Consider the following 26,542-nt stretch of genomic DNA (forward strand, 5'->3'; position numbering starts at 1 on the left):
TAAAGCCCAGTTACTGATACAGAAGTTTGGCGAAACAGCCAACCCTGCGAACTTCTCTTCACAAGCTCAAGCTACGAATATACAACCCACCACCCTTTCGCTAATATTTTCTATAGCGTTATATGCTGCGTCCAGGTCTTAAGATAATTTTTCCGCCCAATTCCTTTGCGAATTTGGCGATATGGGTGATGATGATGACAACGACAATGATGGATCTCAGAATACTGATGATTATCTGATAGATGAGTCATATCCGCTTGAGCCTGATGAAGATGATCTTATACGTCAAGGATTTCAAATACCACCAAATCCAGTACCTATCAAGCTTCCATCAATGCCTGATTTAGTAATGACCCCTGTTGATCAAACTGTAATACCCGAAAACTTCTGGAAGAATGATAAACAAAAGGCGCGTATTACAGAAGATAAACAAATCAAGAACCAATCAACGAAGGTAAAACCTGATGTGAAAACATCAGCCAAATATTCCCATAAGGGAAAGAAATCATCCGCGCCAGAAGCCACACAGATACTAACAGAATACAAAGCTGTCGGAGAGGAGCAAGAGCGAATCTGAGACATTATAGTTTACGATATCCCGTATACCTGGGACCTGCAGAAAATTATAGCAGAGTTAAAATTTTGGGGAAACACTATTAAATGTTCTGTTAAATGGCAACATAAGTATCAAACTCTTTGAGTTAAAATAGCACTTTCCTCATTTGCCCTTTCCCAGTTTAACAAATATTGGACGACAGACCTGGGAGGTATATATACCCGTTAGATGGTTCCCTGCAAGTTGAACTTTATGAGAAAGAAAACAACGTGAAAAGTTCCAAGCCGTTATTCATGACATTCCGGAGGATATGACGATGGCTACCTTGTGGATGGACCGTAAACTATGTGAATTTTTAATGAAGTGCGGTGCTAGCTCATTTAAAATTATTCAAACAAGTAAAGGAAGGAGGAAACTTGTGGCCTATTTCGAGAATTGGGAGACCACACTAAGGGCCTTAGATACGTCACAGTTTTTCGTACCTGATGGTAAGGAGTTGAAATAGTGTCGACACTCCATTTCTACCTTGAAGAAAGCACAAAGCAAACCGAAGGCTAAAAATACACCGAATACGAAAAAGTCAGGTAAGTTTGACAAGAATTTAGACAGTAATCAGCCTAAGAAGAAGGATAAACCTTCATCCCCAAAAAAAGTCTCTAAAAATAATAACCAGGAGGAGAAACATCCGAATACTCAGAAGAAGGCAAAGAATTCCTCGAAGAAAAAGGGTAATAATAAAAATAATAAGGCGGTTTTAGCAGAAATTTTAACTTTATTACAGAAACTAGTTTAGCCTACGCTTTTATTAGCGGTTTTACAAATTTCAGAATTGTATTATTTTTAGAATAGAATCTAGTTATGTGTAGTATCACAATTTCTTGAAAAGGGGACTTGTCCTCTCCACTTTTTTTTTAAATTTTTTTCCAGTGTGTTTGCCTGAACCTTTATCGGATGTGGTAGTGATACAGGTCTTTTTTTTTTAGGAAGTTAGGATCAGTTTCCAGCTCCTCTGGTTGTCGATGGTAGGCTTTGTTAAGGTCGTATTACTTAGTAATCTATCCCCTTTTGTATCCCCCACCTGCTTCACATAAAATAAATAAATAAATAAATAAATTTAACATGAAGATAATTATAGCTGATTGCAAAATTGTAAGACCACCCTATGATTTTTTAATTTGAAAATTTAATATTTTAAATTTTTCAAAAACCAGTAAAAAATCAAGTTAAAAACCTATTTATTCAACTCCTTAAATAAAAATAGAAATATATTATATGATTCAATATAAATAGATTACTTTAAAATCTTTATTAATTTTAAGAAGTTGAAATTATTACCAAAATAGGTATTTAAACTTGCTTTTTTACTAATTTTTGAAAAATTTAAAATATCAAATTTTCAAATTGAAAATCATAGAGTGGTCTTACAATTTTGCAATCAGCTGTAATTGTTTAATTTGGTTATAGTTAACATTTTTACATTTACCATAATGTATATATTATGATAGTAACATGACTGACACAAGCAATTGTTTGACATAATTCATTAATAAAAATATGTTTTCTGTGGTTATTTGAATATATATTTATTATTTAAAATCTTTTTATTACATTATATTAAGTTTTAACGCAAAACTAGTTAATATTCAAGATTATTTTTTAGGAGTTGCTTATTTTTAGGGATTGCTTATTTTCAGATAAATATAGTACTAGCTTGTTTTTTGTTTAGTAAATTCTACAATCCACTTATTTTTTACTTTATATAGGGTTGCATTCAATCATTATTCTTTTTCATCTTCTATTACTTTCCATTATTACATTATTGTTTCATTTTTTTATTAGCATCTTTTTCCTTGATCATTGTAATTTACTTATTTTTTTTATTTATTATTATTGTTTTTTTATTTATATCGCTTCATTAAAAATAAATATGGTGATTTTTTTCTTTAAAATCATAAATGTGTAATTTAAATTTTAATATTTGCAAATAAAAATAAAATTTCATTACAGCAAATTGCAAAATTGTGCGACAACCCCATAATTTTTTAGTTTGAAAATACATTTTTATTCTTTTTAAACCTTTTGAAACAAAAGAACTTCACCCTAATTTTTTCTTTTTACAATCCCAGTTTATTTGGCTTTTACTGGTGGCAAAGTTTCATTTAGTGGAAAGTTATACTTTTTTTTGAAACATTTAATCTGGATTTACAGACTTATTCTACAGTATATTATGTATACTATCTTTTACTGATATTTTATCTTTTTTTAAATAAAAATAAAAATAAATAAATAAATGTATAAAAATTTTTGCCATAAGTTTATTTACTTATATATAAAAAGTTGAAATGGTATCAATATTTTCTTCCTAATTTAAAGAAAGTACAATTCAAACTAAAGGCTAAAAATGCTCTTAGCAAAAAGTCTGGTTCTGCTAGACAAACGTTGAATAGTAATAAACTTAAGAAAAAGAACAAAATTGAAGAATCTAAAAATTTAAAAAATTCTCAAAAAGTAAGGATGATAATAAAGCTAACAAGAAGGTTTTAGCAAAGATTTTAACTTTATTTTTTATTACAACTTCAAATTTCTATAAAGTAAACAAGCAATAAAATATTTACTGTTAATTTTATTTTTATTATTTATATATTATTTTAAGAGAATTACTAAACTTAACCAGAAGGAATTTTCCTCCCTTCTCCTTTTATTTCAATTTTTAATTAAAATATTGACTTGCATAGTAATTTAAAATGTAAATTTATGAGAAAAAAAGGTTTTATTAAGTTAAAAAAGGTAGTTATTCAGATGGTTTTTGAGAAAATTACATAATTTTGATTTTTATAATTAAATTGTATTTTTCATGATAAAAATTTTTTTAAAACTAAGAATTACCAAATTTTTATACGATTAATATCCAATTATATTTATTTGGAAATAAAATTTGTGCGCACCCCTCCATTTTTGGTAATTTTTATATAGTAAATTTGTCAATCATCAATTATCATGTGACTTTAGTAAAATCCTAATTTTTTTAAATATTCATACCGCAATTCTTACGTACATATTATAGAGCCTTGAAATTTATTTACTATGCATATTTTTGCCCATTCTACAACTTTACTTAATTAGCTATGAAGGGTTTAGAATGTCATTTTTGACTTTTATATATAATATATCTATGGGAGTGCGCACATACGTAAGTGCGCACAAAATTTAAACCCTATTTATTTTATATATTTCATAAAAAGTTTATTTTTTTTTAAATTCTTAAGGAGAAAAAATTATCCTTTCAGTTAAAATTAGCAATACTCTTATTTTAATTTATTTTATATAAACTTATAGAACCCCAGAAAATACTTATATTATATGATCAATACATTGTAAAGTTAAACTAAACATAATATACAAGTAGATTAATAATGTTCAATTAATAAAGTTAATAAACAGTAAAAGAAAAATTCAAAATTAATACTATTATAAAAAAATGTAAATTTCTCTATAAGTATTATACTTACACCCATAGAAATTAATATGATGGTAGTTTCGACCTTGCTGAACAATTTTCAATTAATTTAGAAAGTCGATTTCATTTGACTAAAGGGGTGTAATTACGCTCTAAAGTTGTAAATAGAGAAATGAAAAATTCAGAAGTTAGTACTATTATGAAAAATTCACTTTTCTCCATAAGTATTATACTCACACTTATGAAAATTAATATATAAGTAGTTTCGACCTTGCTGAACAACTTTCAATTAATTTAGAAAGTCGATTTCATTTGACTGAAGTGGTATAATTACGCTCTGAAGTTGTAAATAAAAAAGTAAAAAATTTAAAAGTTATTACCGTTTAAAAAATATGCTTTTCTATATAAATATCATACTTGGCCTTATGAAAATTAAAATACAAGTAGATTTAACTTGCTGAATAACCTTACTTAAGCATAAAAGATAATTTGATATAACCAAAGTGGTGAGTAGTAAAATTATATTTTAAAGTAAAACATATTTACAGTAATTTTATTTAACAAAATAAACATGTATAATATAATAATTTTATATTAAAAATAATACATTGAGTTTAATAAAATTAAAAAGATACTATTAAAAGATAATTAATAAAACTGAAAAAAAAAACTGAAATTTCATCAAAAAAAAATTTTTGTTTATGTATTTATATAAAATTGTGAAATGTAGTACAAAATTAACACTCACCGTTAGTGAAAATAAAATAAAAAATTAATTATAAATTCAATATATAATATTTTAAAAAGTTCTATAAATATGAAAAATAAGCAATTAAAAACTCTTAGTATTTTAAAATAATACCAAAAATATGCAATTTAATTATCTTACATAGTATAAAATTTTCTTAAAATTAAGCATTATAAAATTCTTACATCATAAAATTTTTCTATGTTGGCTAAGCACCTTGGTATCTTACATATATAGGCATTTTCTGGGATTCTAACTTATATTATTACCTTTTATATATTTTAAATACCATTAAAAATATTATAAAAAAAAAGCTAATTTATTCCTTGAGTTATATATATAATCCAGGTTAAATTACTCTCCATAAAAAATAATTTATAAATTTAATATTTTTAATATTTTAAATTGATTAGCTAATTTTATTTTATGCAAATATAAAAATGGGTATTTCTAAATATCACCAATAGTGATCATCACCACACTATTTAATTCTGACTGAAAATTATAATTTTGGCCAGAATTAAAAAATATATCATAATTTTTTTTTCAAAAATTTTAATTTAAATAATAAATGTGTAAAATATAGTGTTCCACATGAATCAAATTTCTTCTCTGAAATTTGATTCAATTCGACTCGATTCGACTCGATTTAATCTCCAAAAATTATTATCTCAAGATTTAGCAATCCAATTTCAATCGATCTTTTTTTAATCGATAGGTCTCATCCGCCCCATCAAAATAAAAAAAGATCATCAAAATCGGACTGGTAGATCAAAAATTATTCGCAAAATACATTTTTATTATTCAGGAGCAATCAGGGTTACATCATTATGAATTAATTCACTAAAATTTTGAAAATTTAACTAAAAAAAATCTTTTTTAAAACAAAAAATTGTATTTTGCTTATAAAATCAAACTTTCTCATTTTTCTCAAAAACTATCTAAACAACAGCCTTTATAATCTAAGGCAAACTTGTTCTATCCATAAATTTATATATAATAATAATGTTTATATTATAATTAGAATAATATCTCAGTCAAAAATTTTTGAAAATTTAAAAAATATTTTATGTGGTGATGATCACCACTGGTAATATTTAGCAATACCCAAAAAATAACTAATAAATTTTATTTATAAATTAAACTAAAGCTAAAGTTATTATACATTTATAATGTTAAAAAAAAGAAATAAAATAAAAAGAAAAAATAAAGGATGAAGGAAAATGATTAAGAACTAAAAATAAGAAAATAGAAAATAAAAGAATATCGAAATGAAAATAAAAAGGTCGAATAATATTACAAAAAACCAAAAGAAATACAAGCATAAACCTGAAAAGAAATCCAAAAGACCAAAAAAGAAATCCAAGAAGAAACCTGACCAAAAAAGAAAAAAGAAAAAGGAAAAAGGACTGGTTAGTTGCTGTAAAGAAAATAGATATCTGAAATTTTGAAAAACTTGAAACTTACTGTTTATTAAGATGTCAAAGAACTTACAAAAAAAAAGAAAAAAATGGTTAATTAGTATGAAATAAAATAAATAAATAAAGTTAAGAAAATATATTGATATATAAAATGTTATATATAACCAGGTGATTTTATAATTAATAAATTTTTATATAAAATTACCAGGTTAAATTACCTCAATTAAATCACTCTGAGTTAAAATTAGTCTTATATTATAAAAAATATATAATATATAGGTTTTTAATTAAAATTACCTTTTTACTAAAATTTAAAAATTATTTTTTACATATATCTTAACATCTAGTAATCTAATTTAATGATTAATAAAAGTTATAAAATAAAAAAAAAAATTTCAAAATTGAACTATATACTGTATATATATAAAAAACTATTTTTAAATTATTAAAAAAATAGGTTAATATATTAGAAGTATAATGTCTAACTTTTTTACTATTATCTTAATTTTCATATGATTATTAAAATACAATTTTGGATATTAATCTTTAATATCTTCTTAGTATTTAGTTTTATTTTTAGTTAAATGTAACTCTTTAAATATAATTAAATAAAAATAAAGGCACTAAGTCAAATTTATTTTAAAAGTATATTGTTTTGAAAATATTCAAAGTTCTCAATATATCAGAATAATTAATTAATAGTTTTTATAATGAATATTTAAATTATATATTCTACTACAATTTGAATATAACTAAAATAAAAAAAAATTATTTTGTTATTAATGATAAAAAATAAGTATTACTATATTATTTTTTTTAGCATTAATCTTTATATTTAAAAAATATGGAAATAAGAAAAAATAATAACATATTAATATTTTTTTGCAAGTTAAAAAAAATATTTTTATTATATTATATGAAATTTTTTATTTGAAATTTGCAAACTAGTTCTTTTATTGATATAAAATAATAGATAATTTATTTTCCATTATCTTTATAATTTTTTTAATTTGCTTTTTTTATATTAATCTTGATAGTTTAAGAATTTAATATAATGTATTTTTAAGTAAACTTTATAATTTAAATGATTTTAAGTTTCTTTTTTTACTATATACTAAATCAATTTATATATAAAAAAATAATATTGCTGATTATTTAACATTTACTTTTTATATTATTTTGAGTATTTTTAATTAACTAAAAAAACTGAAAAAAAAAGTTTTGCCAAATAATAAAAAAATAAACATTTATTCTTAAATATTATATAATACTATATTTTATAATAAATGAATTCTATTGAAATATTAAAATAAAAAAAATTATAAATTTTAACTAGTAAAAAAAAATTATATATATGTAATACAGCATTGTACGAAACCCGTTTTTACTATTGGTTTGTTTTTTCCATAAATATCTTAGATTAATGATTTAAATTCTCTCACATTTATGCCACAATTCCAAATACGTAAATTAAGTTTGACATTTATAACATATTTTCAGTGCCAAGTAACATCGTGTCGTTTTAGAAATTCCGTCATGCTTTATCGTGCATACACTTGGGAAAATGATAACTGCATATCTATGCAAACAAATAAAAAAAAAACTGTCAAATCAACAATACGTGCATCGCGACACATGTCAATATTTGTACCATGTCACATGAGAAAATGGTTAACTTTAAAAACCTTAATTTTTAAAGTTTTTTTTATATGTCAATTAAAACAATTATCACATCTCAATCAACAAATTTAATCCATGAATACTTGTTTTTTCCCTATTCATATAAATACATTAATGTACTGTACTTAATGAGTGTCTTCTTTCTCTCTCGCCAATTTTGCTGCTGCATATAGGAATGTCAAAAGAAGTTGTTGAAAATGGGCTATTTCGTGTCCAGTCATTAGTTGATAAACTATCCTTAACCGAAAGAAAACAATTATCAATTTACTTGCAGCAACATCTCACCAAAGATATAATTTCCTTGCTGCCAATTCCTCTCGCTTCTCACCTACTTGAATTCCTAGATGCCGAAAACTTGTGTAAAATTCGAGAAGGTATATTATTATAAAATGGGTTCTTTTTAATATTAATTCTTATTTCGTTGCACGAGGCAAAATGGCGTTTATTTATTTGTTTGTTGTTTTATATTGCATTAATAAAAACGACGATCATACTTAGTAAATAATAACATATTTATATTAATTTATCTTAAAACTTTTAGTTTCTAAAACTTTGAAGGATCGAGCGACGGATAACGCTCTTTGGAAACGTCAATGTATTCTCGCCGGTTTCCCCATCACTCATATTTCGAAATCCTTTAATTACAATAATAATGCCGAAGACTATTTTTTTCAATTATATAAGCATCATGTAATTGTCCAGAAAAACTGGGAGAGGCAAAACTTTTCTCAACATCTCATTCGTGCTCACTCTGAAGGTATCACATGTATCGCAGGATCCGAACATGGAGACATAATTTATACAGGTTCTTTCGATAAGACTGTAAAAATTTGGGATTTGTTCAATCAGAGCTGTCGTAAATCATTAAAAGATCATTCCGAAGGTGTTCAGTGTCTGGTTTTGGGGAAATCCATTCTTGCTTCAGGCAGTTGGGACAAAAGTATCATCGTATATGACATTACCAATGATCATTCGATTAAACATAGACTAAATGGTCATTTAGCTGGTATTATTTCGTTGACAATGGATCCCAACGAATCTGTTCTCTTTTCAGGTTCTGTAGACAAAACCATTAGAATTTGGAATATACATACCGGCGATTGCTTGCAAAGATTGTATGGTCATGATGGTACAGTGGGAACATTGATGCTAATACCTCGAGTTTCCTCTTTGACTATAAACCAGGAACAAGAACAATATTGGTTAATTTCCGGATCGAATGACAATTCCATTTTGATATGGGATTTAAATCCTTCTGAAGAACAAGTGTCAAGTTTTCAATCACCCTCATCACCTTCATCCATAAAACCTCAAATTTTCCAGAGATTAGAGGGACATACTAGAGCAGTTACTTGCCTTGCTTGGTATAAAGATATCGTGCAGCAGCTCGAACAAGATCGGCTTCATGATTCACCGCATTCAATCCACATTGATACTTTAGGTTTTCTTGCCTCGAGATCGTCTTCACCTTGCACAAATATTATCCAAGAAGTTGAACTTATGGATTTGGACGATCCAGATTCGTTAATTCAGTCTACAAATGTCAATAGCGAATCTATTCAATATCATCGTCAAAGAAACCATCACAATCGTTTAGATAATTCGCAAATTCCTTCTTCTCCATCAAACACCGTTACCCCTCCACCAAGTCCACCCGAAGACCATAATATGCATACTCGAAATGACTACAGTAACAATATGGAATTAAGCGATACAGATATATTTCATAGATCTACTTTTATTTTTTCCGCATCTGCTGATTCTACGATCCGTATGTGGGATCTAACTACGGGTCAACTATTACATTCCACCAAAGAACATACCGATATCGTCTGGGACCTTCAATGTAACGAATCGCGTCTTGCATCCGTCTCTTCTGACGGATGTATAAAATATTATCAATTAAGCGATTCACGCCCTTTAGTAGTGCCAAGAACGAGAAGTTCTTTTAATATTCCATTTCCTGCCGTTACTCTTGCACATATAGATAGCGGAGTAACATGCTTAAAAATGACACGAGAATGGCTGATCTGTGGAACAGAAGATGGTGTATTGATTGCACTTGAATTCTTTATTCGAGACTAATCTATGAAAATATACAACTTTGTAAGTCAATAAGTAATAATCCGTGTTTATAAGCATATCGAAAACTTTCGTTTCCTTTATGATCGATATTTTATTTTATCTAAAAACAATACAAAACAAAAGCAAAAGAATCATTTTAAATAATCTAAATTTGTTCGTCGAATTAGGAGAAAGTATGATCGTTAAGAACTAACCTTTAAGAACTATGTCTTTCATTCACTTATAATACTTTTTTGTTTGGTTGTATAGAGGACGCATAAGAAAAAAAAATAAGAAAAATAAAAGTAATTAACAATTTTTTTTGAGCGATGTATGTTTGAATGTAGTAAATTCGCGTTTCGAATATAGTAATATAGTTCGCGTCATCGCAGTTAACACGTGATTTATTAACCGGGGCATGGCACTTTGCGTGTAACTGTACGACTATTAGAAGGCGAAATTTAATTTATATCTCTGCAACGATGCACAATTGTTGTGGCATAAACATCACAATCTAATCAAAAATTTGAGCAGAAAGCAAAAAAAAGAAAAAAAAATTTTATTTTAGATCTGAAAGATGGAAGCTTTATTCTTTAACATAAACGACGGTTATTTAGAGGGTATTGTGAGAGGTTATAAGAGTGCTGTACTTAATTCCACTCATTATCTTAACTTAACGCAATGCGAAACCCTTGATGGTCAGTATTTGAAGAGTATTATACTCCTAAAGCGTTATTAACTTAAACATTAATATTGACAAAAATATTATAGATCTAAAACTTCAGTTAAGCGCTACGGATTACGGCAACTTTTTAGCTAACGAACCTTCTCCAATCTCCACTGCAACTATACATGAAAAAGCGACACAAAAATTGGTTGACGAATTTAAGTATGTTCGTGCTAACGCCGTGGAGCCGCTGTCCAGATTTCTTGATTATTTAACGTAGGTTACGTTATATTTCATCATATAGCAACTCGTGATTCTTTTTTTTTTGGTAATCTAATCGATTTTATTTTATTTTTTTCTTTTTTAGTTATGCCTATATGATTGATAATGTAATACTTCTTATAACAGGCACTTTACACGAACGTGATACTCATGAACTGCTTGAACGATGTCATCCACTTGGAGTATTTGATTCTATGCCAGCATTATGTGTTGCAACCAATGTCGCAGAATTGTATGATACTGTATTAGTGGAAACACCTCTAGCACCATATTTTAAAAATTGCGTCACTGCTAATGATCTTGATGAATTAAATATTGAAATTATTCGTAATACGCTTTACAAGGCGTATATTGAAGATTTTTATAGATACTGCAAAAGAATTGGTGGTGCAACGGGAGAGATGATGAGTGAAATTTTAGAGGTAATTTTAACTATATTAATTATGTTTAACACTTTTTCTATAATTATATATTTAACTTTGATGTGATTTGTTTAACAGTTTGAAGCTGACCGTCGTGCTATTAATATTACGATCAATTCTTTTGGCACAGAATTATCAAGAGATGATCGAGCCAAATTATTTCCCACTTTAGGAAAATTGTATCCTGACGGACATGCCAAGCTTGCGAGGGCGGACGAAATTGAACATGTTAAGAATGTCGTTGAGGTTTGGGTGGTAGGTAATAATGATATTGGGTATTATATTTTTCGATATTCTTATGTTAATATATTTTACGAATTTTTTAGGAATACCGTCCCTTTTTTGATAATAGTCTGACATCTTTTGGTGGTACCGCTACAAGCGAAGCAAAGACTCTTGATGATAGATTCTTTGAGCACGAGGTTCACTTGAACAAGCTTACTTTCCAACAACATTTTCATTATGCAATCTTTTATGCATTTTTGAAGCTTAAAGAACAGGAAATCAGAAACATTGTATGGATTGCCGAATGTATTGGCCAAGGACAAAAAGAAAGAATTAATAATTATATACCTATTTTTTAATAGATAACCTGAATTTAATTAGAAATAATGGGATATTTAATTATTTAAAGACTCGAAATCATTTTTTATTGTATCTTTTAATATGTATTTCTATTTTATAATAAAATCTTTATACTCATTTGAGAGATAAAGAAAAACTACAATTGAGCCATAAATCATAATTCATAATTGTATATATTTGGTAACTTTTATTAATTTGTTTTCGATGTTATAAAGTCATATTTTTCGTATTTTTATTTTTATCACATTTGAATATTTAATCTCTGCAGACTGCAGTATCTGCATAGTCATAAAGGTACGTCAGGGATACTTGTAAAGTTTAGCTGTTGTAAAAATTCTCTTTGTTCCGCACAGTATTATCACCAATTACTGATTTTTTCCAGGCATTTGAGGTTTTACATATAAGTCTAAATGAATGTATTTTACAATAAAACTTTATCGGGTAACTAATCTGCTTTAATTAAAAATTCGTTTCCGTAGATTCAGTATTATGCATATAATCGTTAGTATCTCATGCTCTTGATGTCCCAATTCGTCAAAGAGAATTATGTGTACATCATCTAATAAATGAATAGAATGTATAACTACCCACTAACAAACTGCCTTTGAAGGTTGATTAATTAACATAACGTGGGAGATAGATAAGTTTGGATGCGGGTAATGAGAGTTGTAGTAATGAGAACTTTTTTGTTTGAACTTGATGTTTCCCAAATTAGAAATGGTGAGGAAATTATCACGAGCCAATCATATGCAATAATGCATAAGCCACAATATAAAAAATTTAACTTGATTCAGTTTATATTGACAGTTAATTTGGAAAGATGTTGAGATTTTTCCTTTTTATTAATAAACAAGGACAAACTCGTTTTTCTAGATATTATAATGTACAGTTACAGCCGGAGGAGAGAGTTCTTATGGAAGCAGATATTTCACGAAAATGTCTAAAGAGAGGTGATTCTCAGGTGTGAATTATTAACTTTAAATCTTGTATTGCTTGCAAAATTCTTGTTATTCTAATAGTTAACTCGATCTAATCTTTGTCTAATCAAAGTGTTCTATATTTGAATTTAGGGAGTATAAATTAGGTTAGTAAATTATTTATCTTTGATATTGTTGGGATCTCGTTTTAACACTATACTTGTTATATGTAACAGCCTTTAGGCGATATGCTTCATTGTTTTTTGTAATTGGTTTTGATGAGGAAGAGAACCATCTTGCCATCCTTGAACTCGTTCATGCATATGTGGGTAAGCTAAAAAAAAAGTCATTTTGTTTGATCTATTATCTATTTATCTATCTATTTATTTATTTATTTATTACAAAAAGAAATATTAAATGCATATTTTGATAATGTGGTATGTTGCATTTATTTTATTTATTAGTTTCATAATTTTACAATATTCTCATGTTATATATATTGTTAATTATAGTGTGAACTGGATATTATGTTTAATATTGAAAAGGTACATGTGATTCTTGAAGAAATGGTTTTAAATGGTAGAATAGTAGAAACTAATAAAAATAATGTGTTAGCTCCTGTATTGGAAATGGATAAAACATCAAAATAATGGAGAATTTTTATTTTATTAAAAATAATTATTACCTTTTCATAAGTCTATCGACGGTTTATTCTTGAATTTTTTTGTTGCTCTAATTGCAGACCTATATCGGAATTGGTCACCATACAAAGTGAACATATGATCACGAAGCCGAAATGTAAAAATGCTATGCCCTTTTGGAATACATTTCATATTATTATCTCTTGTAATCAACTTGAACATGTTCTCTGTTTCTTGAATAGCAATTCCTGTAACTCCAATGTAAGATGCACATTTTGATTTAGAAACTAACATTTTAATAAGAGAAATTAGTGTTAAATTATTCGGGACTTCAAACTAAACATAATATTAATATTATTACCCGTGAGAATTGCTCCGTGGAAATCAGCTTTCAATAATTTCTGGCCAAAAATATTTGGACTTGATTTTCCATAAAGCTCTTCGATATACTGAAGCCAAAGCTCATGTAAAGGAACAAAAAGCTCGTATCTAAAAAAATTTAATTAATAAATATGAATAATTTTTAAGCGAATATAACGAATTTGCAACTTACTTATGACATTCCTTTGGAATTTCATAAATTCTCGTTTGTCTCTTCTCTTTCGCACTCATCGTCTTAACTTTCTTTTTTAATATTGTTCTTTTTTTCTTCTCCTCGGAACTCTTTAAAGGATTATCAAGAAGCATTACTTTATCCTTTACTTTCGCCGTATAAATCTTTGCAGGATCCTTAGAAGTAGACTCTATAGATCCCATAACAAAATTTGGGACAAATTTTCTTGTGGTTTCAGAAACTGGAGGCGGTCTCTAATAATTTTTTTTTATTCCATTTGTAAATATTTCTTTAAATATATTTCCATAAATGTATTTCCAAGATTAAAAGAAATGAATTTACTTCATTTTTTGCTACTTGAGAGTTTTGTATGTAACGCGGTAGTTGTGAATACAAATTAGACATTGAATTTATATTGATTGTATCCTTGCGATTTTGATTTTAAACGGCCATCATCTATGATTATTTATCAATCCCATAATTTTTTGAAAATCAAAATAATAGGATTATATAAACTTACTAGCAATTATAATTACGTGTTGATAAGAAAGGAGAGATAGTTGGCAATCCCCTCGATAAGGACGGAATTGGGGTCTATCCCCTCATCAACACATATAGTGTTAAGGCAGTGTCAATCCCCTTTGGGGTACGACGTCTTGAACAGTTTTTTTTTTTTTTGATAATTTGGGATAGAATTTTTAATGCACTATAAATTTTTGAACAAATTAAACCCATGATTTAATGACAATATCACTGATCTGGTTTATTATTTCAAGCTAATTCATTAATGTTTTAAAGAGAGACAATTTTAACAAATGAATAATTCATCCGATGCCTCTCGTTCTGACACCTTGATTGGATGCCATTGCAAAAGGAGTTCGTGTTTGCGTAAAAGGTCCTTTAACATGCAATAACGATTGTATTATCAGAAACTTGTCATAGATATTCGATATGACTGAATTAATTTGTTTGTTAATACCTTTAGATTGGAAAGCATTCATTTCATTCCCATCCATCATCCTTCTTCCAACACCTCCTAATCTTGTATTATAATTATTGTTCATTCCAATCGCAAGTGTTTGTTCACGTACGGAGTGATAATCTTGTGTTGAAGAGGGTTGAGCTCGATGAAGCGTATAAGGATCATAATAATCATTTTCTATAAATTATTTAGTGAATGAAAACAAAATTATTGCCATTGAAAATATTTTGATGCTTTTTTACCTTGATTATTTGTAGTATTCCACTGTTGTTGATTTGCGGGTGCACGATTATTAGTCATAATATTTTCATTATATAATCGTGCCATTCCAGATTGCTTGATTTTACAAATAAGTATTAAGTATTTTTTTTTCATCTTAAGTGCTTTTATATCAATAATGAAATAACTCACATTAGAAACTCCATCCTGTCTCGCACTCATACCACCACTGATTGGATTGCAAGCTCCGACATTAGAAGTAGTGTTATTTTGGACAGTTTGTTGCATTGCTGGAACCAATGTTCTACGTTTTAATTTATCATACATTATCTATAAGGAAAATAATGATAATTTTTTAATAGTAGATCACTTTTTTTGATTCCTAAGTATTTTTTACAATTAATATGGTGTAGTATTTTTCAAATTATAAATAATTAATCGCAAAAGACCTGTAACTTCGAAAATTGCCTGCTCTTTTCTTGTAACTGTTCAGCTAAATCATGCGTTTTTCGTTTTTCGAGTTCCATATCTTTCTGTAATGCTAAAATAAATTAAAAGATTAAAAATTTCTAGATTTCAACGTAAATACATGTCATGTACTATTTACCTTGAAGTTTGGCTCTCAAAGCTTATTATTAAAATTGAAATAAACGAATCAGAAGTATATCATTGTAATCTCTAATTATCTAACATTAATATATTATATTCTTACAAGTAATTTCGGATTGGGCATCTCTCATAACTCCTTGTACTTGCTTTTCTAATTGAGTGTACTTTTCTTCTAAATTCTTGTACAACATTTCTTGAAAACAAGCTTCCTGAGTTGTTTGATATGTCCAAAATGATAACGCTCTTGAACAAATTTCTACTACAAGATCTGGCCGAAGACCTGAAAGGACAGACTTTAAGAATATTATTCAAGAGAATTTCTTGTAAATATGAAAATTAATTACGCATAAAATTTATCGTATTATACAGATTTATAATCTTCACTTGGATTCAAATCAGTGAATACAATATCGTCACTAATTATAAAAAATTTTATTCAATTAACTCTATAATTATAACATTAAAATGTAATAAATAACTCTAACTTTTCCGTTAAACTTGTTTCACATGCCGGACAAACCAAAGCTGAAGAAAAGGAATTATTGGCACAGTCGACTAAAAAAATTTCCGAATTTTAGTAAGGATCAATCCGAGAAAGAAAGATTATTATATTTGACATTTACCACAAAAAATGTCTATAAAAAAAATAAATAAATAAATAAATAAAATAAAATAAAATAAAATAAAAATCAATTATAAGTTTTAACTATAACGCTCTAAAAAAATTAATACTATACGCGAACACGTTGTCACACACGCGCGACTCTCAGTATTTAGAATTTTTCGACATTGAACAACATTACATCTCAAATCTGCTTCCATAATGATCAATTTTTTTTTTAGAAAAAAAAAGAAAAAAAGTTCAAACCGAAAAAACCGTAAGAACAAATTACCTATTTATATAAGCTTCTGTTAAACTTCATGATATCACATATTAAGCTATCCTACACTCTGACCAGAATTATGACGACTTATGATAACTTTGGGTAACATTACAAATGTTTATTTCAGAAGAAATGTACAGTGGGTGTACGATATTAACGTCGTTAACGATATCACGTGCAAGTGCATAACTCCTTAAACTAAGAAGCACCCCTATTCAGAATTATGAAGATCTTGGGCAAAATACGGTACTTTTGGATTCCACCTATCAAAAATAATTCTAAATTTCCTCCATGAAGATTCAGCTTTTAAAATACGAATGCTAAACAATATTAATTAAGAGACTTTCGAACAATATACTTTTATACGAATCAGCAATAATTCTAAAATTACCGAAATATTTTCGAACCGATACATATAATTATAAAAAGATGTATTGATGTGGATTGAAAAGTCATTCACTGATTTGACGGATTAACGCGAAGATTTTGAAAGTGAAAGATTTCGCAAAAAAAAAATTTTTTGAGATTAAAATAGAAAATTTTAGTCTATAAATACGTTATATAATACATAAATTTTTTTTCTTTGTAAATATAATTAAATCTTTGTTTAGAATCTTAATATTCTTTGTTTAGAATCTTAAACTGTAATAATAATAAAGTTATTCAATATTAAAATTATTGACGAATAAAAGTTAAAACAAGATTTAATTAAATTTTGACTTTTTAATATATACTGTATGACTACATAAAAAAGATGAAAGAAAAAAAATATTCAAAATTACCAAATCAGGCAACTTGTATATATCTTAGTTCTGATAAAACTAAAAATATTAAAATTTTTTTGCTATAAATATTATAGTTTTTTTATTGTTTACAAATATATTAACAAAGGGCAACATACAATCAATCATACATATTTTGTTTCATTTTTTTTTCCCCGTGCAACATCCCAAATTAAATTGAAACCGTGAGGCACAAGTTCTCATTTATGTATATTTACTTATTATAAATTTATAATACTATTATTATTTTTTTTCTCGATCTTTTTTTTCACGAGAAAATTTCTTTTAGTAATTAAACCTAATTGGTATGTATCTTGCATGGAAGTGAATTTTCCGATTATGATATGATTTTTATTATTATTTTCAAAAAAAGGAATTTTTTGATTCAACTGGGTAATAAACAGGTTGGAGGAGTAAACTTATCTAAAAATAACTTCACTTCCTTCATTTGATAGAAAAATATCATGCGATATAAATCAAAATTTTTTTTTTTTTTTAGCTCATAAAAACAAATGATTTATTTGCATAAAGATTTATTTTCGGAGTTAAAACTCAATTTCTTTCCAAACCGGAATTTATTCCGGTAAATCTTCGTAAAATCATACATATTCCTTTTTTGGTTTGGTGGAATATTAATTTCTGCATTGAAACAAAATAAACTTTTTATACGCTTCATCCGTATGTGTATGGTCCTAATTAATCTATAAAGTACTGTATGTATTTATTTATAATCTAAATTGTCTGAAGGTATAAATATGAGTAATGCGTTTGCCAAAAAAAAAACTTTTTCTGAAAAAAATTTCACATTCCTTTTTTTTTCTCTTTTTATTACTTTCATTCATTATTATATTAAACCCTCATTAAAATGAGAGTAATAAATTTTTTATCAATTTTGACTTTAGGCATTAGCCTTGTGTCAGCCTCACCCCTTCATCCTAGACAAGCCAAACAACCACCATTAATGGGCAAATGGGATATAGTCGGAGACTCAAAGATTGCTACTATGCACATATTTCGTGCTAACAATAAAGAAATATACATGATTGATAAACTTGAAGTAAATAAGATTAAGCAAGCGAATGGAAACCCTGCTATTAGTGGTGTATATAACATTGAAACAAATGAAGTCAGAGCTCTCAACCTTGCTACGGACACATTTTGTTCAGCGGGTTCATTTTTTGCAAATGGAACTCTCATACACGCTGGCGGTGCAGAAGCAGGTCTTGGATATAATGTAGGGTTTCAGTCCGTAAGATTTATAACACCATCAGATCCTAATCCAGACTGGTCTGAAATACCGGATGGTTTGTCCACAGCTAGATGGTATCCAGCCATGGCTTCACTTCCAAGTGGTAATGTTCTTATATTGGGAGGTTCTGCGAAAGGGACGGGAAAAAACAATGCTGCTATTAATAACCCAACTTATGAAATTTGGACTGTTGGAGGAGCTCCACGACCACAACCTGTGGATTTTCCCTTTTTGGTAGAAACAATGCCATATAATCTTTATCCATTTTTACATGTTCTTCCAAATTTTGAGAATAAACAATTAGCGTTCGTGTTTGCAAATACTAAAGGCATTGTTTACGATTTGGATACTGCTACCGTCGTTTCAAAAGTACCAGATTTAACTGGCGGTATTAGATCATATCCATTAACTGGTAATTCACTTTTATTACCTCTTAGACCATCTCAAAATTATAAACCGGTTGTTATGATTTGCGGTGGTAATACGGCAATGGAAATTAAAAATCCTGCCTTGGCATCATGTGGTAGAATTGATCCAACTGAAACTAATCCTCAATGGGAAATGGATAATTTCGGTGGTACTGGACGTGTTATGCCAGACTCTGTTATCTTACCAACAGGAAAAGTCTTATATTTAAACGGTGCCCAAGTCGGTTTCGCTGGATATCATCAAGGTCCAAAGACCAACCCACTTTATGTATCTGATAATCCAGCTTTTACACCATTTATTTACGATCCTGAAACCAAAGGATGGACGACTAACCTTGCCCCATCAACTATTGCAAGATTGTATCACTCTGTTGCGACTTTGACATCAGACGGAAGAGTTTTCGTATCAGGTAGCAATCCACAAGGAGCCGTAGAACTTAATTCTAAGTATCCTACCGAGTAAGTATTTTTTTTTTTTCTTTTAATTAGTTTTAATTTTTTATAATTTTACTAATTTACTCTTCTTTTCATATATAGATATCGCGTTGAAATGTTCACACCACCATACTTGCAGACAGGATTGGTACGTCCAGTAATCACGAGCGTTGCAGGAACAACAAAACAACTAGAAGATACAAGATTTCCAGCGACATATAAACAGGCGCTCGAAGTCAAAGTTACAAAAGGACAAGAAAAATCATTCCTAACTGCGGCAATAATTCATTCCGGATTTATTACACATTCACAGAGCTTTTCTCAAAGATATGCTATGTGCAAAGTAATATCTGCGGAATATGATCCTAATAATCCAAATGATGTCACATTGAATATTGAGATGCCACCAAATCCAACAATAATTCCTCCTGGTCCAAGTTATCTCTACATTCTTGATAATGGTGTTCCTGCTACGTTTTCTGCTCAAATTTTATTATCGTCAGCTTAAAAATAATAATAATAACAGCAACAATAATAATAATAATAATAAAATTTAAAAAGTAGATAATAGAATCGGAACGAACGGACATTAATTTATTATTTTTAATTACCTATAGATTATTAAACGAATTATTATTTAGCATATAATCATTTTACGGTATTTTTTTTTTTTTTAATAAACCAATTTGATATTCGGTACCATCAGTTCATAAAAAGTCAATAAAAAAAGCAATTTATTTTGTATTACATTCAATCTATAAAGAGTTATATGTACTGTAACCTTTTTAGAAATGAAACGCGTTTCATTTATTAGATGTTACCATGGAAAAAACGTTGTGTATAAATTGTTCCTTTTTTAGTATATATAAAAAAATATGACAAAGGATACCATCAAATATTATTTGATAAACTTTTTTATATAGAATTCCTTTTTATTGATTTAAGATTTATTTTATGCACGCATGATTTCACGAAACAAGATTTATTTATGCACTCATGATTTCACGAAATGTTATGCATATGCGATTATCGGTAGCGCCTTGCATTAATCTAATTCCAGAATATTTGGAACGGCAAATTTTTTATTAAGGAAAAAATTTTATAAATTTTCTATATCAGAAACTAAGATATCGATTTCTAGAATTTATTTGAAACAAAAAAGAAATTGAAAATTTTTTTATTGGTAAAAAATTTTAAAGTAATTTGTACAAATTAAATTTAAGAAATAACAAATTACAAATTTAATTTAACGAACGATCACTTGTTTATTAAAAAACAGAAAACAAATTAACAAATAAGAAAAATTTTTTTAAAGCCGAGAATCATACGATAATTATATATATACAAATTTCTATATTTATAAATAAAGTAATTAAAAGTTATTATTATTTATTTATTTATAAAGTACTTTTATTAGATTTATATATAAATATAAACACATTAAATGCTGTAACCCTAAATAGCACCTCTGATGTCCCATTCCCATTGAACAAGTAAACTTCTGTATTCTCAAGAAAAAGAGAAAGAGCAAATAAAGTGAACCTTCCTTCAGCCCAAAACCGTATGTGGCGTTAGTCTGGGAGTACAAATCCCATGCAATGGATATATTTATCCGCCATCCCGTGATTTTTTCCGGATTTATAATGACAATATCCTTTTTGTTAGAAATTTCCATTTTATATTTCATTATAATTAATCTTGTTTACACTTTAAATGATTACATTTTAGCAGATAGATTATAACCAAAAACTATTGCTTTAACTTTTTATTTTCAGCATCTAATATTAAACCTTTTAGTTTTTTTAAGCAAAAGAGAAATTTAATAAGGTAATTAATTTCATATTTTTTATACAATCATACAAGATATTTTCCAATTTTCTATTAATTTATATCTTTTAAGGATTTAATTTTTGCATTAGTAAAAATAAAATTTTTAAAATATATTTTACTAGAATTTAATAAATACAAATTCTAATTAAATCAAAATTTTAATAATTATAAAATCCTAAGGTTTAAAATCTTGGCAGCCAAAATTCTAATTGAAATTCAATTAAATAAATATTAGATTGGTTGATTTTTAATGCAATTATTTAATTATTTTTAATCTTAGATATATTTCAGCTTATTTTACATTGGATTTTATAATTTATTACATATGCAATATATAGCACCCTTTTTTGTCACCTGTGTCACACTTCCACCCTTTTTATTTTATTATATATATTCTGGAAACTTAAAATTTTTTCAGTTGTAAAAAATCTATTTTTCACAACTCAGTTAAATGTTACATATTTAATTTTGCCTGGCAATCATATGTAATTTTATCCAGAATGTTCAGGGTGCAATATATTACAGGTATAATAAAAAACAAAACCTTTTTACATTATAATATTTATTTATTACTTTGCATTTTACTTTAAAACTATATTAATTAGAGTAATATTGTAAATTCATTACAGGTAAAATTCATCTGAAATAATAATTAAATTTTGTTTTTAAAAAAAAACCAAAAAAAAAATTAAAAATTTTCCAATTTTTAATATAAATTGTATAATTATAAATATAATAAAAATACAATATAAATAAATAAAAGTATGTAGAATTTTCTTTTTTTTCTAATAAATATTTTATTTTATTTTATTTTTTTTTTCACAGCGCATTTGCAGTTTTATTAAAGTAAAAAAAATAAAGAAAATATATATAAAGTAAAATTCCCTAATAACTACTCTAATATAATTAAACTACAAACCACTCGTCATACCGGTAGTACCCTACGTGTGCACTGTTAAGTGATCGTTTGACTCTGTAGGTAAACTTCATTTAGTAATGGGTCATCTTAGCTATAAAGGCCCTATCTTCAATGTCTAGTGATCACGAGACCTAAAATATTTTATTATAATTAATAAGTAAAAAATAATTAAATTTAATAAGTTATAAAAAAAATGTTACAGGTCTAATAATAATAAATTGGTAACTAATAAAATGCCAATAGCCTTTTTTATTGACTCTGATAGGATGCCAATTGGAAAATATTAGAGTATTTTTAATTTATGAATGCTAATTATATCCAATTAATAGTATAAATCAAGATAAAACTGATTCCAATTGGAATGCAATATTAGCATTAAATAAATAGACTATTGGAACTAATTTATGTATTAATTACACAAATAAATTAGTATTAGAATTTACTGAGAACTCTGAATAATGCTAATACAACTCATAAATAAACTTTAAATACTAAAATAAATATATATTTTATGACATAACTTTGTCAATATTGAAGTTAAAAATGCGATTTTACTATTATTAAAATCCTTTTATCAAGATGAATCTAATAATATAAATTTTATTAAAATTGAATTACTAGATGTATTATTACAAAAATCTTCTAACTATTTCATAAATATTACATACTTCTATTTTTAACTCCTGTATATATGACTATACATTTGAAAAGTGGTTTTTAGATTGTTTAAATGACCTGTTTAATATATGATTGCTATTTGTGTCTACAAGTTTTCTGAACTTTATCATGATATTTAAGCTATTTAGAAAAAATTACATACCTGACATTAATAAACTCTGATTTAGAATTCATTTTTAATCAATATGTGAAAGGTTTATATAATTTTTTTTGATAAATTTTTACAAATCTGTTTCTATTACTATAAAAAAGTAAAGCAATTCTTTAGAATCAATTAGTATTTCTGCAAGATTAGCCTGATGTATTACATTTAAAATTTATATAATAACTCATGAATGTTTTAATAACTTTTCCTTTAAAGGTTCTTGTAGAAGTTGTAGTACTTTTTATCTTTTAAAATTTGTATTAGCACTTTAAAAAGATTGTAATACTTGTAGTAATTCTCTAAGAATGGTATATTGCAATAAATTAAAAATGATTTTGGCCTTTAAATCAAAATGATAAAACTTTATTACAGAACTTGTAAAAAATATATTATATACAGTAAAAAAAAAAAATGAATTATTATTGAAGTTAAAAATACTAACAAATTGCATCAATATAGTATCATATAAAAACTTATTATCAAATTTTTTTGTGAAACAAAAATATTGATCTTTAATTATGTAATAATTGAATAATATTTTAATATTTTTCCTAAAAAAGCTAAAGAATTCTTATTAGTAGATTCAATTAAAAATAAAGATTTAGTTTATATTATTATTGTAAATTATTAAATTTGAATCTTTTAATAAGAAAAATAATACTTATAAAAGCTTTGAGAAAGATAGCTATATGCTTTTCCTATAAAAAATTTTTATCTGAATATTTCCATTATTTCTCCATATCTTCTGTAAAAATTCTGTGAAAATAATACATTCACAGATATCCATGTTAGCAAGATGAAAATTTCCATGATTTAAGGCTATAAATTCCATGAAAATGATACATTCACAGAAAAAACATGGAAAGATAAAACACAAATCAGATTTTTTACAGGATTTTTGTTGCAAATATAATGAAAATGCCTTTCCTTTATTTGGTTTTTTTAGATATTACAAATTGAAATAAGATTTCTTACTCGAGATTAAGGTTGCCTGCCTAAACCTTTCCAAAATTCTACGATTAGTTTCTCCAAAATTTTACTATAGTTTTATTATAATTTCGGCAAGATTTTAGCAGTTTCAGCATTTATAATAAGTTTCGTCAGGTTTCGCTTTTCTTTAGAGTTTCACTAACTTTTTAATATGACTTTCATATAGTTTCAGCAAAGTTTCGCTATTTCAGCATTTCGCCAACTTGCCAAAACCCTCTAGTTTCTCCAGCAACCTTACTCGAGATATATTTTTCTTAAGTAATTTTTGTATGAATTCTTATTATTAATAAATGCTTCTTCATTAATAGATAATACTTCTTTATCAAAAAATACCTTTTTATTAATAAAATATACATCTTTTCTAATAGATAATACTTTTTCATTAGTTTTCTAATATTTATTATCAAGATATACTTTATTTGCTTTTTTTAAATGGAACTAACATTTGTATAATTTACATATACGAGACTCTATTTACTTATAAGATAAGTTAAAGATGTGATCTGAATGAAATTTTATAATCTATGATTTATCTGGATCAATTTAGATAATTATAGAATTAAATTTGCTATTTTAATAACTAGTAATTGTAGAAAAATGATCCAAAGTTCATTAGATTCATTTTGATGCAATGATTTAAATAAGCTATTGTGCATCTTTGTACAATCACTACATTATTTACCATAAACCAAAAATTTAAAATTAATTCAGATTATTCTATATTTAGTAAAAAGTTAAAAATTAGCATTTTTATTTACAATACTATACCATTTTACAATACTACACCATTTTATGTTTTGATAAATAACTTGCCATCCAGTAATTGTACAGAGATGTACAATAGCTTATTGGAATTATTACATAAATCTAATGAGTATTAGACTATCTTTTTATGATTATTAATTGCCAAGATATTCATCAAATTATAAAACAGCATAATATTATTTGTATATATATAAAATATTAATTTTTCATGTTTTGACAAATATCTTAGCAACTAGTAATTGTAGAAGAATAATCTATCTAATGCTTATTAGATTTATTTCGATATAACAATTCAAATAAGCTATTGTGTATCTTTATATGGCAATTACTGAATATTGAATTATTTGTCAAAATGTAAAATATCGCAATATTATAAAATGAAAATACTGATTTTTAATAAAAAAATAATTTAAAGCTCATTAGATTTATTTTAATGTAACGATTCAAATGGACTATTATATATCTCTGTACAATCACTACATATTTAAATAGATTAAACAAAATCCATTCAGATGATTTATTATCTATTTGATTTAGATGGATTGATGAATGATCTGAATTTTCAGATTTCAGATTACATTTCTAAGATAGGTTACCTCCAGATCTAAGGTAAAAATCATATATAAAATTCTTTGCAAATCCTACTATAAAAAAAATTTTATATTACATTATTATAATGTTTTTTCTTTTTAGCTAATTAACCAATAGAATTTAAGAAAAAAGTAAAGTAAAAATTATTAGTAAAGGGCCAATTTTCTATGATGACTTTTAGTATAAGGGGCGTGCCAGAAATCAGCTGATTTCTCTCAATTAGTAGCCTCAGTTAACTCCTACCCCCACCTGATTGAAATCTGATTGGCTAAAAAAAATTATTACTATTAACTAGAGCTCCGAAAATGACTTGCATAAACTCACATTTTTGACTCATATAATTGTAAATTTTCGTTTAATTATATTCTAACTTAATAAAAAGTACTTTAAAATTAAGGTTTTTGACTTGTGACTCGACTCAACTCGACTCATTAGGAGCTCTACTATTAACTGAAATATTAAATATTATATATAATAATTAGTATTATATAATGAATTATATTTAAAAACAAAAAATACTTAAACTAATATTGGAAGGACTTTGGTATATTGAATATACAAAAGTCATAGAAGAAAAAAGACCTTTAATATAGCGAAGAGATATTTATTTTTAAATATATAGAAGTTTATTGGAGTCTATTTGGCTGGAATGAATAGATCTAATAGAATGGACAACATTAATATAAAATTTCATACAATGCTACATTTATATCGAACATTAGAGTACAGAATAACAATAATAATAACAAAGTTAGTTTAGAAAATATTGATAGTTTTTTACTTAATCAACGTATTAGATATGAGGAATAACAACAAATAGACTTAGACGCGTTATACCTTACGCTTCATGTTAGAACTCACAACATTAATGAATTGGCAGGGAATAATACAAAACTATATAGAATATTAAATTGGATGCAGAAAAATTAAGTGGACATTATGGCTTTAAACGAAACCAATTTAGACCAGAGAAACGGTTTTTTCAAAATACCTAATAGGTTTAAAGAACAGTTTCATATTTATTGGTTAAGTAAACAACATGA

General features: G+C 26.5%; 6 protein-coding genes across 6 annotated transcripts; 4 read left to right on the top strand and 2 right to left on the bottom strand.

Annotated features, from left to right (window-relative positions):
- Positions 1–7,997: 7,997 nt before the first annotated feature.
- On the top strand, positions 7,998–10,223 carry OCT59_009203 (uncharacterized protein). The gene is made up of 2 exons (XM_025310338.2): positions 7,998–8,236; positions 8,404–10,223. The coding sequence occupies exons 1-2, from the start codon at positions 8,038–8,040 to the stop codon at positions 9,945–9,947; spliced, it is 1,743 nt and encodes a 580-aa protein (XP_025183265.1). The 5' UTR covers positions 7,998–8,037; the 3' UTR covers positions 9,948–10,223.
- Positions 10,224–10,418: 195 nt separating this feature from the next.
- On the top strand, positions 10,419–12,040 carry OCT59_009204 (uncharacterized protein). Its single transcript, XM_025315223.2, has 5 exons — positions 10,419–10,624; positions 10,698–10,869; positions 10,961–11,297; positions 11,376–11,552; positions 11,624–12,040. Exons 1-5 carry the CDS (start codon positions 10,504–10,506, stop codon positions 11,879–11,881), a joined length of 1,065 nt encoding a protein of 354 aa, XP_025183264.1. The 5' UTR covers positions 10,419–10,503; the 3' UTR covers positions 11,882–12,040.
- Positions 12,041–12,684: 644 nt separating this feature from the next.
- Positions 12,685–13,494, top strand: OCT59_009205 (uncharacterized protein). Its single transcript, XM_025309137.2, has 5 exons — positions 12,685–12,843; positions 12,933–12,966; positions 13,036–13,128; positions 13,208–13,236; positions 13,312–13,494. The coding sequence occupies exons 1-5, from the start codon at positions 12,703–12,705 to the stop codon at positions 13,447–13,449; spliced, it is 435 nt and encodes a 144-aa protein (XP_025183263.1). The 5' UTR covers positions 12,685–12,702; the 3' UTR covers positions 13,450–13,494.
- On the bottom strand, positions 13,489–14,406 carry OCT59_009206 (uncharacterized protein; the record flags this gene model as incomplete). The annotated part of the gene is made up of 4 exons (XM_025315222.2): positions 14,336–14,406; positions 13,994–14,247; positions 13,802–13,929; positions 13,489–13,727 (listed from the first exon to the last, which is right to left on the bottom strand). Exons 1-4 carry the CDS (start codon positions 14,396–14,398, stop codon positions 13,489–13,491), a joined length of 684 nt encoding a protein of 227 aa, XP_025183262.1. The 5' UTR covers positions 14,399–14,406.
- A 411-nt stretch (positions 14,407–14,817) lies between these two features.
- On the bottom strand, positions 14,818–16,625 carry OCT59_009207 (uncharacterized protein; the record flags this gene model as incomplete). Its single annotated transcript, XM_066133386.1, has 11 exons — positions 14,818–14,891; positions 14,973–15,152; positions 15,218–15,311; positions 15,387–15,524; positions 15,644–15,735; positions 15,802–15,822; positions 15,907–16,096; positions 16,171–16,219; positions 16,289–16,358; positions 16,427–16,438; positions 16,607–16,625. The coding sequence occupies 11 exons, from the start codon at positions 16,623–16,625 to the stop codon at positions 14,818–14,820; spliced, it is 939 nt and encodes a 312-aa protein (XP_065999828.1).
- A 1,624-nt stretch (positions 16,626–18,249) lies between these two features.
- Positions 18,250–20,405, top strand: OCT59_009208 (uncharacterized protein). Its single transcript, XM_025315221.2, has 2 exons — positions 18,250–19,605; positions 19,684–20,405. Exons 1-2 carry the CDS (start codon positions 18,335–18,337, stop codon positions 20,087–20,089), a joined length of 1,677 nt encoding a protein of 558 aa, XP_025183260.1. The 5' UTR covers positions 18,250–18,334; the 3' UTR covers positions 20,090–20,405.
- The last annotated feature ends 6,137 nt before the right edge of the window (positions 20,406–26,542 follow it).

This window comes from Rhizophagus irregularis, chromosome 17, assembly GCF_026210795.1.
Source record: "Rhizophagus irregularis chromosome 17, complete sequence".
NCBI classification, from domain to species: domain Eukaryota; kingdom Fungi; phylum Glomeromycota; class Glomeromycetes; order Glomerales; family Glomeraceae; genus Rhizophagus; species Rhizophagus irregularis.